Source organism: Diaporthe amygdali (genome assembly GCF_026229845.1).
Source record: "Diaporthe amygdali strain CAA958 chromosome Unknown NODE_2_length_3802984_cov_64_841326, whole genome shotgun sequence".
Taxonomy (NCBI): Eukaryota; Fungi; Ascomycota; class Sordariomycetes; order Diaporthales; family Diaporthaceae; genus Diaporthe; species Diaporthe amygdali.
The window spans coordinates 1904419-1919318 of NW_026517022.1; the positions used below are offsets into that span (position 1 = coordinate 1904419).

At 53.0% G+C, this 14900-nt stretch overlaps 7 protein-coding genes across 7 annotated transcripts; 5 read left to right on the top strand and 2 right to left on the bottom strand.

Annotated features, from left to right (window-relative positions):
- Positions 1 to 927: 927 nt before the first annotated feature.
- J7T55_011918 (uncharacterized protein) lies at positions 928 to 4653 on the top strand (the record flags this gene model as incomplete). Its single annotated transcript, XM_053136752.1, has 4 exons — positions 928 to 970; positions 1048 to 1248; positions 1332 to 1574; positions 1844 to 4653. The coding sequence occupies 4 exons, from the start codon at positions 928 to 930 to the stop codon at positions 4651 to 4653; spliced, it is 3297 nt and encodes a 1098-aa protein (XP_052999723.1).
- A 1263-nt stretch (positions 4654 to 5916) lies between these two features.
- J7T55_011919 (uncharacterized protein) lies at positions 5917 to 6668 on the top strand (the record flags this gene model as incomplete). The annotated part of the gene is made up of 2 exons (XM_053136753.1): positions 5917 to 6009; positions 6138 to 6668. 2 exons carry the CDS (start codon positions 5917 to 5919, stop codon positions 6666 to 6668), a joined length of 624 nt encoding a protein of 207 aa, XP_052999724.1.
- A 315-nt stretch (positions 6669 to 6983) lies between these two features.
- Positions 6984 to 7935, bottom strand: J7T55_011920 (uncharacterized protein; the record flags this gene model as incomplete). The annotated part of the gene is made up of 3 exons (XM_053136754.1): positions 6984 to 7227; positions 7404 to 7644; positions 7701 to 7935. 3 exons carry the CDS (start codon positions 7933 to 7935, stop codon positions 6984 to 6986), a joined length of 720 nt encoding a protein of 239 aa, XP_052999725.1.
- Positions 7936 to 9625: 1690 nt separating this feature from the next.
- Positions 9626 to 10743, bottom strand: J7T55_011921 (uncharacterized protein; the record flags this gene model as incomplete). Its single annotated transcript, XM_053136755.1, has 5 exons — positions 9626 to 9797; positions 9865 to 10436; positions 10493 to 10505; positions 10570 to 10632; positions 10688 to 10743. 5 exons carry the CDS (start codon positions 10741 to 10743, stop codon positions 9626 to 9628), a joined length of 876 nt encoding a protein of 291 aa, XP_052999726.1.
- A 79-nt stretch (positions 10744 to 10822) lies between these two features.
- Positions 10823 to 11390, top strand: J7T55_011922 (uncharacterized protein; the record flags this gene model as incomplete). Its single annotated transcript, XM_053136756.1, has 3 exons — positions 10823 to 10850; positions 11010 to 11257; positions 11316 to 11390. The coding sequence occupies 3 exons, from the start codon at positions 10823 to 10825 to the stop codon at positions 11388 to 11390; spliced, it is 351 nt and encodes a 116-aa protein (XP_052999727.1).
- Positions 11391 to 12954: 1564 nt separating this feature from the next.
- On the top strand, positions 12955 to 13853 carry J7T55_011923 (uncharacterized protein; the record flags this gene model as incomplete). The annotated part of the gene is made up of 3 exons (XM_053136757.1): positions 12955 to 13005; positions 13223 to 13247; positions 13330 to 13853. The coding sequence occupies 3 exons, from the start codon at positions 12955 to 12957 to the stop codon at positions 13851 to 13853; spliced, it is 600 nt and encodes a 199-aa protein (XP_052999728.1).
- A 127-nt stretch (positions 13854 to 13980) lies between these two features.
- On the top strand, positions 13981 to 14613 carry J7T55_011924 (uncharacterized protein; the record flags this gene model as incomplete). Its single annotated transcript, XM_053136759.1, has 2 exons — positions 13981 to 13998; positions 14431 to 14613. The coding sequence occupies 2 exons, from the start codon at positions 13981 to 13983 to the stop codon at positions 14611 to 14613; spliced, it is 201 nt and encodes a 66-aa protein (XP_052999729.1).
- Between the last annotated feature and the right edge of the window lie 287 nt (positions 14614 to 14900).

Consider the following 14900-nt stretch of genomic DNA (forward strand, 5'->3'; position numbering starts at 1 on the left):
CGCTTGGTCCAGCCGTTGTGCAGCTCGCAGCTTGGCATGGAGGGGTGGCCAGACCTCTGCAGCTGGTCCACGACGAGATTCTTAAGAGGTAAAATATCCGGCATGAGCAGGACTTGACACAGCATATTTGATGTGTTTAGACACAATTGGCTGCAATCATGACAGGCGTGTTTAGTGGGAGAAGCAGAGAGGTGCTGGTGGACAGGCTCATGACTTAGATCGTGACATGGAAGGCACCCTGCCGCATATTCATTCCGAGGACCAGGTGAATACCTGTGTTGATCTGGGTTCATCTGCCTCATATATCTGCAGCAAGGTTTGTCTGGAAGTATGCAGGTGGTAAAGTTTCCCTCGTGATGGATCTGGGGATCCGACCCAAGGCGTACACCGCTCTGGGACGAACGCCATCCCAGCGATCTTCCTGTAGCCTCTCTGCGTCACGAGTGTACCGGGAAAGCTTTTGCAGTAGCTGATAGATACTCGAGCAGTCGACTCTAGATATGTCTCGGGTTCATCAACCTAATCTTCGTGTCGGGCTTCCTAGTTCTTCAGGCAGTACGCTTTGGCAGGTCTCAGGGATACTGAACGTCAGCGTGCAACTATAAGCAGCATACGCTTCCAGTAGGATAACAGCCCATGGGATAAATCAACTATGGGAGAACCTATTGCGTCTTGTAGGATGGCAATGTGAACGCCGGTGTCCCTTTTGTGCTCTCGAGTTCCTACGTGGAGCTTTGAGACCCCTGCGAGCTGTGCACAGTAGTGGACATGGACAGTTCTAAATCGGGTGGGTGGAACAGCCGAGGAGAAGGCAGGTCGGGGCCCAAATGCACACACATCTGCATGATCTGCTGGTTGGCCAGTGCCGAGGGTGTCCAACGGCGCTTAGAGCAGCAGCGTAACGGGAACTTGGTGCCCAACTGCAGGATGAGGTGCAGCAATGGTACCCAAGACTTTGCGAGGACTGCAAGTGCGTGAGCGTTCTGCAGAGCGTCCTGTACTGCTGTGGTCGATATTGTCGCCGTTTGGCTGAGTTCTGGACTGTAGACGGCGAGCTGAATCAAACGGAGCCGGACAGCTGCACTAGGAAGAGGAGCTTTGACCGGCTGACGTCCCCAGCAGCCTGGTCAAAGGCCTGGCAGAGGGGTGGGAAAACGACAGATGATCCAGGGCGTCGGGACGGGTGGACGACTGGACGACTGGACGACATTGTCGGCTGGGGGATTGTTGGGCTGGGCTGCGCAAGTGGTGAGGGATGCAGCAGAGTGGGAATGAGCCATGTCTGACCGACAATTCGACTCTTGTTGTTGGACGATTCATCCTCGATGCAGTGACGACTGACATGCCCGCCCCACCCTGCCCTGGCTATCCAGACTATCCCGCCATCTTGCAGGGCCACCACCTGAAAACAACCCCTGCTCAGCGCATCCCCAGCATGTCCCAGGCATCCTTGGACCGCGAGCATCCACCCGACTGGCTGCGATCCCACCTCGTCTCCTCTTGTCCTGCCTTCCCTGCCACCAACAGGCACAACGCCGCAGCCCTGGAGCCAAGTGATCTTGACTTCCATGGTTGTCAGTCACTCACTCCGTCTGCCACTGCGTTCGCCAGCGGCCATCTGACTCCTCCCAGAAATCACCTCACCCTACCTTGCCTCACCTCAGCTCGAGTGACCCAGCTCAAATCTCCCGACCACGGCGAGGAAGCAGTTGGGAATTAAGTCGTGAAACGCCTGGTCTTCGTTTCCTGTTGACGAGGAGAATCCGGCCGCGCTACGTCAAGGTTCACAGCCGTCTCGTAACCCCCCTCCTCGATTACTACCACGATACTTTCGGCCTCGCAGTCAAACTGCACACAAGCCCAGCGCCTACACCCCGCCCAAAGCCCAAGCCTCGGAACAACCACCCCGCCGCAGCGACCGCAAGCCCATCACACCACCCCCGATGGGAAAGGGAGACTATGTCTTCTAGAGATCGCGACGTCGATGTCGACGACGTACCCAGGGAAAAGCGATCCTCGAGAACCAAGGGCGACAGGGAGAGAACCAGAGACAAAGACCGTGATAGAGAGTCCAGAAGGCACCACAAATCCCACAAATCCTCTAATCCTGTCATAGCCACAGGTTCCTACGTCTCTCAGTCCGGCTCCGCTCGGCGACACAAGCTTAGGGACGCTTCCTCCAAGAGCCGCATCGAAGAACCCCTCGACGAGAACTCCTCAATGACTGATCTTGTGCCCGAGTTGAACCGGAGCAGGGACAGAGTCCACATACCGTACCCGACCTTCAGCAAGGCCCACAGCAAGGAGTCTGTAGGCAGCAAAGATGACCTCTCTACCAGCTCCGCCGCCGCTCCGGGGACCGGCACAGATCCCTTGACTCCTGAGACTACGGATCTTGGCGCAGGCGAGGACATCAAGCGGTCAAAGTCGGCTGATTTCGGTTCTAAGAGGAAGCTGTCACGCAAGACCAGCCGCCCTCCGAGTCCACCAGACACCAATCTCTCCTCGGAAAAGAAGAGGACGACGGGCTCTGTCAGGCTGAAAGACACCGGGGAGGACAGGCCACGCTCAAGGACGTCTCACGTCTCGAGGTCGACATCCAAGACAGACGAGACATCCAAGGTCTCGAGGAAGTCCAAGTCGTCCAGCCAGGCCACCTTCGTCAAATCACCAGACTTTAAAGCTCCGTATGCCGAGACAGATACGGCGGGCAGCGAGCGTGGCCCACGATCTGCCGCTACGTCGGTTACGACAAAGAGGTCTGTCTCCGGCAATACGCTCAGGCCGCCCGGGTCCGATCCAATCGATGTCATCGACGACTCTCCGGAGTCCGCTCAGGAGTCCTCCTCCCCAAAGACCCCAACGAACACGACCCCTCAGTTCCCTCCGCCTCCCATGTTCCACGATGACAAGCACGGCATACCGTATCACATGCGCTTTGAACGCCCTCAACAAGCTCCCACACCGGCCACGGACGTGAGCAATGCACAGAACCCGCATCCTCCCCCACCACCTCCTCCACCCCCGTTGAATATTCAGGAGGCCCCTAGGGTCGACTATCTCATGCAAAACGGTGGCCTTGCGAACGTTGTGCCGAAGAACTTCCTGGCCGTTCTGCCTAGACAAAATGGGACACGGCCTTCCAATCCTCCGCTCCGTGGCGCGGAAACGCTCTTTGCGCCATTTTTCAACCTGCTGGACCAGTACCAGGATGTATTGACCAACCGCGGCTCCATAGCTGTGGCCACGGGTCATCGAACGGTGGCAAGGAGGCTGCTTGACCGATTGGAGGATGTTTTCAACAGGGATTTGCCAGATGAGGGATGCAGCTGCATAATGTGCGAGCGAGATGCGGAGAGGCATCGCGGTTTAGGTTGGGGAGAGGTTTTGGAGAGGGTCAGCGGCCGTGTAGAGATCCCATCCTGGCCGCCGTTTGACATAGGGACTTTGGGAGTCAAGGCACCTGAAGATACTCCCAGCGAGCCCCCACGGCCGTCTTCGCCTGTGAAAATCGACCCCGACATTGCGGAGGAGTTCAGGGAGCATTATCTCCGTCAATCCAAGAAGGTTAAGGCAGCCGTGGACCGATGGCTGACGAACTGTGCCGAGGCTCCTGCGCCTCCCCCTCAGGATGTTGACGACGAGACCCTCACGTTCGCGATCCTCACAGCCCTAGACCATGAGGATCGACCTTACTTCAATGCCCTCCTCACCGGGGCCCGAGAACTCCAGCCCGCCCTCCGAGCGCCAACGCCCTTGCGCAAACCCCGTGCGGATCTCGTGATCAAGTCTGGTCTGGCTTTGCAGCGGTTGTACAGGCTACCGCAGGCACCACGCGATGCTGAAACGGTGTGCTACCTTGTCAAGCACCCACAAATGCATGATTTACTCAGCACGATATGTGACATCAACCCACCCGAATGGGAGATCCTCATATCAGGTCGCTTCGACGGGTTTCTCTGGTCAGGCGCCGATGCCGACGATGATGACGCTGTCACACCTACAGCGGGCCCGTCGCGGGGCGCGACACCAAACTTTTTCCCACAGCGCGGCCCTCCTTCTCGTGGAGCAACCATGAGTCCGAATAATATTGCTCGATTCACACCGGCGTTGGGTATCGGCACGAGAAACACTACCCCTTTCTCCAGGGGCACCACCCCTGCGTCATTCGTATCTGGCGCAAGTTCTGCGTATCCAAATAGACAGGCCGTCTCTAACGACGAAGAGTCCGAAATTGCAGTCCTGGCCGAACTCGAGCGGGAAATCTACGTCGGCATGGAGGCCCTGGAAGACGCCTTCGAGACTCTGCACCAGCGTGCTGAGCTCGTCCGCACAGCCCTCCGGCAGCGTGGAGCAGGCCTCTCCATGAGCTTGCAGCAGCGCCGCGGCTATGGTCTCGCCTCGGACGCAAACGGCGGTATCCAAGTCCTTCCCCAGAGCGGTGGGTCCGTGCCTGGGATGGACCGGCCCCAGTGGGCGGACACAGAGAGCCTCGCCTCCGAGTCGACAGACGATTGGGGTATCGATGCGGACTGGGAGTTGCGGCCTGACGATTCCGCGAGTAACATTTCTAGTTCCCGACAGCGGAGGCCGAAGAGGCGCGACGAGAGGAGGAGTACCCCTGCACCAATCAGGGAGGAGGATGAGACGTAATAAGCAGTACGGCTGCGTACTTGTGAATAACAGTTTGAAGTCACCAGCAAGGTGGTTCTACAGATACAGAGATGGAACATATGCCCATATCTGAACAAGCGAGCGAGCGAGCGAGCGAGCGAGGGCATAGTCGCAAGCGATTTCTGGGGGAATACCATTCATGTATATTTTTTGCATTGCTTTCTTCTGCCTACTTTATTTAACGCAACGCATGGCATTCGAAGCTATCAGGGCATCGAGAGCCTGTCTTCGACCTTTTCCTTTGCACGGGGACGAACGAAGCATCTGAGCGCTTGGGTGCTCTTGAGGTTGGAAAAAAAGTTACGCTGTCCTTGCGACCTTGAGTCGGGGGGACGGGTATGTGAATGGCAAGGTATAATCCAGGTCCAGTACTGGAACGCACACACATATTGCATATCATTTGGAGTTTTGCTGTTCATGGACATGAGGCCGTTTGGTTCTTCTCTTCGTCTCAGGTTGCTTGTTCATTACTTGTGAAGGGGACAGTGATCTAAGTGGATAGGAAAACGGTGTCAAGTAAGTTGACGGGAAATTGAACCTCAATATTACATGCCCTAGTCTGCGCAGTGTTTCTCGAGCCAGCTCCTGTTCCAAGCCCCCCGTTCCGATGCGCGATCCAATACAGTTGCCCAGAATTCTGTCCACATTTGACAAGCCCCTGCCGAAGTGTCGCTTTACCGGCTTCCAAGCAAAGGGCACTGCAATTCCTTCTGCTTGGTCATAGAGGCGCAAGTCACCACGGAAGTGATGGTCCCCACGTCGCACTCCTATCACATAAGCGATCTCTTGAGCGCTCGTGCCAGATGAGCACTCGGGCAACCAGAACAGATCCAGGTCGTTATAACAATTCGCCGGGATATCTGCTCATTAGAAAGTGCCCAGATACACGAGTTTGCATTCTATGAACCAAAACTACCCATGGCGCGCGGAAGAAGCCCAAACAAAGTCACTTGCCCTCTAATATCGTCCTCTAAATGAAATACCAACACGGAATCCTCCGAAACGTCCCCTCGTAGATCCTCATCTCAATTGTCCGCCTCGTGCTTGGAATACAGTACTCTCCGACATTGTTTTCGACACTATCGCCCCCGTGGCAGCTCGTATTATGCATGTGGCTCTGACACACATACTGAAAGGTGCTCCCAAGGATGGGGTCGGAGAGATAGATACGACATCGTAGTCAAAATTCAAGTCGAGCTGCGGGTTGACGGTGCAGATGTCACAAGAGATACCGTCCCAGAGATGACGCCCGCAAATGCCGTATCCGTCGAGGTTGTTACAGAAGTAAGGAAGGTTGTGTCAGTCGTCAAGGTGGTTTCTGTCGATATGCAAGTGGTATTCACCGTGATGGACTCTATGCTGACAGAAGCAGACGTTGGATGAAGGAAAGAGGACACTGAGAAAGCATCAGCCTTATTCGTGCATTTATGAGTATGGCAGTGATGGGCGTCCATGTGTGGCAGCAGAGCAGCCAGAACAGACATCATGAAGTTGATGGCGAAAAGAGGGAAATGTTTCAAATACCTGAGGTTCCTGATCCTGCAGTCAATGTGGAGTTAACCAGAGGGAAGGGTGCCGTTGTCATACTTGTCGCCACAGGCCCAGCTGATAATATTGTCGTGCCAGCCGTGGATGCCGTTGCCCAAACAGAAGTACTGGAGTTGCTCAATGGAAACGGTGGCGAGACTGGGGTTGATGAGGTTGTGGCTGTCTCATTCAGGCCAGCCGACGAGGATGTCGCCGGCAAGCTTGTGGACACTGTAGCATTCGAAGATGTCAAAGCTGCGCCAGTAGGCTCGGCAGTCGAAGTTGAATTTGGGCCAGTGCCAGTCACGAGGGTTCCGGTGAATACGAAGGAGGAAGTACTGTTGGTGAGAGGAAATGGTGCTGAGCTTGTCCTCGCTGTGGACACGCTTGTTGTTAACGAGGTGGATGTGCTTGTCGTCAAGGTCACCGAGGTGTTCGTCTTCACAGAAACCGACAAGACTGTATGAACACTGGATCCTGTGATGGTTGTTGTCCTGTTCAGGAGTGCAGAGGAATTTGAGCTAGCAGTCATTGTAGCAGATGCGCTCGTGGCCGGGGTTTCGAACCCGGTGGTAGCGTTAGGTGTGAAGATTGACAGAGGGAATGTGCTAAGAGTTGATATCGAGGAGGACGAGTTGACAGGAATAAAACTAGTCGACGTAGCTGAGCCGTTTACGGTTCGATTGCCCATTGATGAGGAGACCGTGGATTGGGGCGAGGTTGTGATAGATGGGAAGCTAGTTTGAATCGTCACATTGGTGAGGTTCCCGGATGGAGATGGGCTAGGCGTCAATGTCGGCCCAGAAGGAACCGCTGCCGTGGAAGTGTTTCTTGAGAACGGGTTTCTTAATGTGAAGCTCGGCACCACGGAAGTATTCAACGCATCTGCACTCGTAAGTGTAGTTCCCGATTCTGTTGGTGAGCCGTTCCAAACCAGGCTTGTGGAAGTTGAAGTCGAGGTCGATGTGGTCACAGCAGCTGCGGTGGACGTGCTGGAGGCCAGTGGAGTGCTCACAGTCCACGGCCCTTTTGTATGCTTGCCCTTGTGTGAGTGCCAGTGTGAAGGCCAGTGGTGATGATCTCTGGATTTATGTGGGGATTTGGATGGTCTGTGGTAGCCATGTTCACTACTGCTGGACTCGGAGCTTCCATCTCCATATTCCGAATTGCTTGTAAAGACAGACGATACACTTTGTCCGTACTTGTGGGAGCGGGTATGATCAAATGACGACGAAGAGGATTCATCGTAGCCCTCAGACGAGGTAGAGGAGATGGAGGACCTGGCAGTTGAATAGTAATCGTCCTCTGAGCTCGAACTTGCATATGGTTGAGGATGGTGGTGCAATTCACGGTCAGGCCTCTTCTTCCAAGACTCATCACTGGAAGGTGAAGTGATGTGAGCTACAGGAGCCTCTGTCAACATGGAGTCGAGCGACCAGTCATCTGTTTTACACATTATTAGCGTAGTGTTTATTAGGGAACCAAGGGAGTAAACTCACTCTGCTCAGTGCTGTCGGCTGTGTTGGATGCTCGTGTTATCAGAGTATCCAGCGGAAACTTTTCCACGACAACGTCCTCCTCATGAGGCACTCCTCCAAATGGTAACGGGCCCAAATCCACCCAAGACGGCTGAGGCTGAGCAGACCTTGCTTCTAAGTCTCCTGCATCCTGGTCGGTGTGCACACCGATAGCGAATCCTAGAAGAGCAAGGATCGAAACAAGCTCAACAAACATTTCTGCTGTTCTCATGATGATGTGCTTCCTTTGTTATCCCGACAACAGCAAAGAGACGAAGATTGAGGTTAGAGACTCTAGTAAGTTATTGGACTCAGGGGTGGAGGTAGCTGGCAAGATGGGGGCGCTGTTTGACCGAGTACCCCAAGCATTGAATTGAGAAACGCCCAATTTCAGAGTAGAGATATCTCTTCCACGAAAATACATTCAGTAAGCACTTATAGACCCCTGTGGCAAGGGAGAAGTGAGGTACTTTCTAATAGGGAGGAACCACGTCCCTCTGATTCAGGAGGACTTTCTCTTCATTCAGATATCTAGCGAGAATGAGACGGAGGCACAGGTCGCACCTTTTCACAAAGGTCACTCGATGAGTAGGACAAACATGTCGAACTGCTACCATATCAATCCACTGAAACTCAAATTCTTGCCAACAAGGTTGAGATGACAGTTCTTGGAAGAGCCGGGAAGGCGAGCCACTTTGTCACCACGAGTGTGAGCCTCTGCGTAGAATAGGAATCATTCGTTGGTCTTTTCTGATGGCAGTCCCAAGGGAATGGTCGGGCTCGCCAATCTTGGAGACCACGGTAGCTCAAGATCAATGCCGAGAAGCAAATACGACGTCCTTGAAGCCATGCCGTGTCGTCTCACGCAAGACAAACCCGGAAGGGATGCCAGGCCTACAAGCGAAGGCAAGGTCGACGGCGTGTTCCTAGAGCATCCTCAATTTGTAGAACTCACTTCAAGAATTGTAGAACATCATGTTGACGTTCGTGATGCATCATACAGAATGCCATGGCGGACAAGACTCCTTGCTAGGATCCAGGTTGCGCGTCATTTCGTGGCAGATCTGACAATACTCGAACAATTGCGACGCGACAAAGCAATCCGTGGTGGAACTCGCGTACAGGGCTGTGAGACGCTGTTGCCGGTGGTGATTGATGTCACACAGTAGAAGCCAGATCATAGAGCACAAACAATGACCGGCTGTTGGACCTCTCTGCATCGTGCCGTACGAGAGGTTGGAATTCCCTTGTGCCGTCCGTTCCTGCAGAATCGACGTTGTACAGATCAGACGTTGCTTTGCGTTAGCACAACATTAGAAAGCGTGACAACAGATTACACAGCTCTGTTCTTATTACATATGCTAACACTGTCTTTGGGGTTGGCCCTCTCCAAGATGCTAGCTACTGTCGTACTGTCGTCAGCCTTGGGTGTTGATGTATTGCCAGGCCGGAATCATTCAGGAATGCAGAGTAAACAATGGGAGGTCGTTCAAATAGAGGTTGAGCACACCCCGAAGGGAGCAAGCGCCCCGTATTGTTTGCGTCGACTGTGCGGCCAGAAATTTTCGATTCCTGGACTAAGAAATTGCCGTGATATCGGTGAGGCAATACTGAGCATGGGGACTTCGGAAGATTCATTCTTCTTGAGCAGAACACAAGCTGGTCAATAGGTGAATTGCGAGAATAAGAATTATCTTGACGACCTCTCGTCACTTGCCGATCTTGGTACATTTGCTGAAAAAGATGACATGAGGTTCCAGATTTGGAATCTTAGGTGCTGTCCCACGCAGTATCCGGTCCGTTGAACCTGCCACATGCATTCCGTCTTGATCACGGTCCGTGACCATCAAATCCTCCAAAACTGAGACACAGCCAAGAATTTCGGGGGTTTCCGGTCCTCTGGTCTCTTACTCGGCCTCTCGAGCTGCCTCGCGCAGGCTCGGTGCCGTTGTGCGTGTCATGGATGTGCTCTTCGATTCGATGTCCGCTGCCCACAGGGCAGCCCCGACTGCATTGGTGAAAGAGAAGAAAATCCCGGCGAAGGGGACCATCTCAAGAAGAGTAGCAACAGTACCGAAGCTATATTTCACACGAAATCAGCACAGGATCTGCAAGATATCACGATTCCAACAAGATCATAACGTACGCAGTATACGGACCAACGTGCTCCTGAAGCCAGTCTGACTTTTGTCTTTTGTTCCAGCCTTTCAGCTGGAAGTACCGATCATGGACACCCTTTCCACGTGTTCGTCCTTGCAAGGTGATAAAAATGATAGTCCCCACAACAGGAATGAAGTTCAAGGGTAGATACATAACGTATCTGATCAGGGCACTAGGAGTGAACCGCTCAAAAGGGCTCCTGAGAATCTTGCCCAGCTTGGCAATAGGATCACTGCCAGATTTGATCTCTCGGCCACCCTTGACCAGGTCCGTGGAGTTTCTGGCTACAAGTGTTCCGTCGAAAGTGTCAAGGAGAGCCTCCTGGAGGACCCAGGTCTTTGAGATGGTCGACACAAGTGTGGAGCTCTCATTGAGAACAAGTAGGACGGTCGAGAAGACTGCAAGCGGCCCTTCCACGAAGACCAGCACCGCGAGCTGTGGCAGGTAGGTGAATGCAAACATGCCTGCCAGGACTCCAGCGCTGAGCGCGAGAGTAGGCCCAAGCTTGCTCAAGAACGGTCTCCATAGTGCCCGATGACTGATGAAGTAGGCGATACCCTATGCGTACGTTAGAGATGATCCTTTTGGGACGGACATGTTATACAATGTTCTACCTTGATGGGATAACTAGAGCAGACACAAGTTAACTCGGCGTCATAACAGTCAGAGGTTAGAAAGAGTAGCCACATACATGTATGAGCCACTTCGCGCGGCATCATTAACAAGAGTTTTGGCCTTGTCAAAGTCTTCCTTTCTGCGTTATCATATCAGATCAGTCAGACTTGAAGAGCGCAAGATCGACGTCTTACCCGACCTCGCCGGCCTTAGCGTGGATGGAATCGACGATGCCACGGCGTTGAGACATGACGAGTATGTAAAAGCTCAGTGTTCTGGTGTGTGTACGAAGGGATGCCGTGGTTCAAGCAAGCTGCAGTTCACTGCTGATGTTTTGGGAGGGGGATGCAGATGGAGGTGCGTTGTTGACATCCAGAAGTCAAGCGATGGGCCTTAAGCCGCTGGCATTCTTGTGACGGAATCGCAGTTGGGCATACTCGTCATTGGTTCACTGGTCTGTGGCGTCCCTGAAATGGGAGTTGAATATCATACTTGTGCTTCACGATGACGTATAAGTCGAAGCAATTGCTCCGGGCGGCCAGGGTCCAACCCTAGAGACCGTAGCCTACCCTCCCCCAGCCTACTCTCCCCTCAATGGCAGCAAGCAACCTGTCAGCCTGTCAACGCAGGAGCAGCGCAGCTCCAAGGCCTACCAGGATCCCAAATGTTTTTGGTGTGAGTCGATCAGCACACCTTTCCAATGGGATAAGCTCCTGCAGAATAAGCTACAGCGGGATAAGCTCATTCAAGGTTATCCCCACGGGGTAACCTGGATTATCTGCAGGGCTAGTGCTTTTCGATGTACTCTCGACCACTGCACAGGATTTTGGGATCTCTGCTGCGAACACCGACGACTTCAAAATCCAGGACCTGGCTTCTGACCCTGACACTCCATAGACACGACTTACACTGCAGCAGAGTCCCTTCTTCGATGAGTACTGTCTCAAAAGGCAAGACATGGGCGTCAGACTCCACATGGGTTTGTCGGAATTGATGCAGACAGTCGCACCTCAATCATCCAGTCAATCAGCCTTTGGTTTGATATGTCCTTCTGTCGACAGCACACACGATGGACCTTTGGCCTAGGAAGTTGAATTTAGCCAACAGTCTCGTCAAGGCAAAGGATCTCTGCTTTGAAAGTCAAGAATCGTCAAAAACACCCAACACATGAGAGACGGCTTCAAGTTCCCACTCCAGATGGACACAGGCAAATTTTTTTTTTATTCACGCAGTCACGAGACCCAATTGAAACATCCTCATCTCCTGCCCAGAGATTGAAACGGACTTGGCGTAGAAAAGCAGCCTTGGGTGTCTTTTCTTTTCCCCGGACTAGACCAATTCGTATGGTGCTAGCTCGGTCATGAGCGGCCGAATCAAACGGCGATCTAAAGTCGGGCATTGTTGTTCTCTTTTTTGCAGCCATATTGCAGGGAGCAGACTGCCGTTTGGGGACGTCCGGCAGATAGATCCCCAATCATTTCCATGGATCGCCTTCAGCTGAGTTTGAAAGCAGCGTCTCAACAACAGGGCAATTTTGCAGAACAAGTACCACCGTCCTCTCGTGTAGTATCACTACCACCTTATATCACACACACAGGTTTCAGCCATGAAAACGTGGGGTTGCTTAGCCTTTCCTCTCCCGGGCTGTGGTGGACCAGTAGCAGAGCCTGAACAAACCCAATTCGCTTCCGGGCCACATCCTTCGATCAACATCAGACAGTGTCCGATTATCACGCCTTAAGACGACACCAATGGGCACAGTAGCTCACCTGACAGTCAGGCTCGTATTTCAACGTCATGGAGCGCTCCTTTGTCATGGGATGCAGTGGCCTGTCGATTTCGCTGGGTTCCCCACGATGACGCAGAAATATGACCCACTTGTCGGCCGAGTGCAGCAAAAGATGGTCGGTGACGGTCTCCTCACCACTTGGCGAGACCACTTGGCAGTAAACACTTCGGCAACTTTGTTCCATCCTCGAAATGCTTCATTGCCCATGGGTATTGAGGCCGCCGCTCGGACACGCTGAAGACTACTTGGCTACTAACCTGATACTCTCCGAGCATGTTCAGGAGTGAAAGGCACTGGCTGGGTGGCAACTGATCGGGCCACGGGCGAACTCACGGTTCCCCTGGATACGACCTGCCCGTATATGCAATATATAGCGCTAATGACGCGTAGGGCGCGTTGCCCTATCAGATGCCGATGCAATTACAATTCTGCACGGGGCCGTCGCATCATCATGCCGCCGACCCTAGCTAGTGTTAGGTGCCGTCTTAGGCGTTCCCCTGGGGTCCATCGAGGAGTTATAAATATTCAGTGAGCGCAGCTGGGGCGTACATCTTCTGCATGCTTTTCCTTTGAAATTCTTTGCGTCTCTTCAGTTATTAATTTCGACCGCTAAATATCGTCACTTTCGTTACAGTACTCTCCATAGTCTGATCGCTTCAAAACACAGTCAAAATGCAGCTGACTCACTTCCTTGTTGCCTCTCTGGCTGGTGTCGTCGCCGCGGTAAGTCATGTTTTCTTTACCTTCTGGAATAACTTGGACGTCGAGCCCTGTTCCTCGGATGGGAACTAAGTGAAGGAGCAAGTGAGGCTCAATGGATCTGGGTGATGCCAAAGTGAAGGAGGAGAGCCAAAAAATGGGAAGACAACGGAGAGAAAAGGGGACCATCTCGCACGGGCTTCCACCTTAGTATGTCCAGCCAATACTGACAACTCTACAGCAAGCCGAAGCAGCATCTAGCGCAGGTTAGTCTCGCCCTGTCTTGTCTTGTCCCATTCTCAGCACGGCTCTGTTTTCCTGCTGTACGCAGGCTAACAACGACAATAGCATCCTATGCTGCGGCACAGGCCAGCATCCAATCTGCCCTGTACTCCTTGCAGACTGCCGTGACAGAAACCGGCGCCGAGCGAAATTCTATCTTCGCTTCCCTGCAGTCTTCCGCCGTCGCTGCTCAGGCCTCCTTGGCGAGCCAGTTCAACTCGAACCTAGGCATCACCCAAACCAGTGCCTCCGCTACTGAGACTGGCGCACCCTCTGGCTCCGCCTCGGGATCTGCCACGGGCTCTGGGTCTGCCACGGGCTCTGGTGCCGCCTCCGGCTCTGGATCGGCTTCCGGATCGGCTTCCGCTTCCGAGTCGACCATCACCTCTGGGTCGACCTCCACCTCCACGTCTGTCAGCACCGACGCATCGGGGTCTTCGTCGACCTCTCGCAGCACTCGCACCAGCAGCAGCACCAGCACCAGCACTGAGAGCGGCAGCAGCTCGAGCAGCTCTGCCGCCTCCGCTGCGGGCACCGTCGCTCTGCCTGGGCTCGGAGCCCTGGCTGCTCTGCTCGTTGCTCTCTTCTAAGGATCCAAAAGCAATGGGGACAACGGCTGAAGGTTACTTTGGATGGGCACAAATGTTTGGATAATAATATGTAATGTGGAAGATGTAATTGTATTTACACGTGGTTCGATCAAATCTGTAAAACACGATGCAAAATCCTTCCGCAGTACGTAGATAAAAGCTTTAGATACCTCGGCATCATACCTGGAAATATAAGCCAACCTCGTGCAAAAAGGACGGGTCTTCGGAAGAATTTCGAGAGATACCTCTGCCTCCTAACTATGTGCAGAATGCTTTCCTGTGCCTGTGAATTCTTGCTGCGTGTAGTCCACATCGGAAGGTTTCATAGCATCGACCTCCTGGCGCAGGATTGATGATTTTAACAATCCCAGATACAATAACGACACTTAGCTTGACATCACATACGGATGCTGACAAGGACATATTTTAGCGATATCGGCCGTCGTAAGCGACATATATGAAAAGCCGATGGGAGAAAGGGGACGGGAGTGTTCCGCGAATCTCTTGTCGAGGCTTTTCACAACGAGGGTCATTGGAAGCGCAATTTTGAGTCCTGAAAAACCCACGTTTTTCACAGGTAAATCTAGACGGTCAATATGGGCCTCTGTTCAAGAAGAGGCTTGCATCGCGAATTGATGGGTCGGACGATTACCGATATGACCTCTCGTGGGTCACGGAGCGGGGCGAGCCGCAGACCCTCCTCCGCTCCCCACATGAAGCTGGGGATCTCATTACTCAAGCATCAGTAACGAGGGCGTGATCGTATAGTGGCTCGCTACTCGCTTGTCTGACGTAAACATTGTCAAATTTGACAGAAAAGTTCCTCTTCTTCGTTGCAGGCATTGTAGATTGCGAAACGATGTGTAGAGATCTACAAAGTCACCTTCTAGTGTTGTTTTTATGGTTTTTCAATTGTCATGGAACTCTGAGACACATAGTTATTGTGATATTTCGGAAGCTGATATGCTGGAAAGTGTACTGTCCGAGGTCGTGCTGTTCGGGTTGAGAATTAAACGGACCGAGTCTTCATATCTAATTGCAAGCACA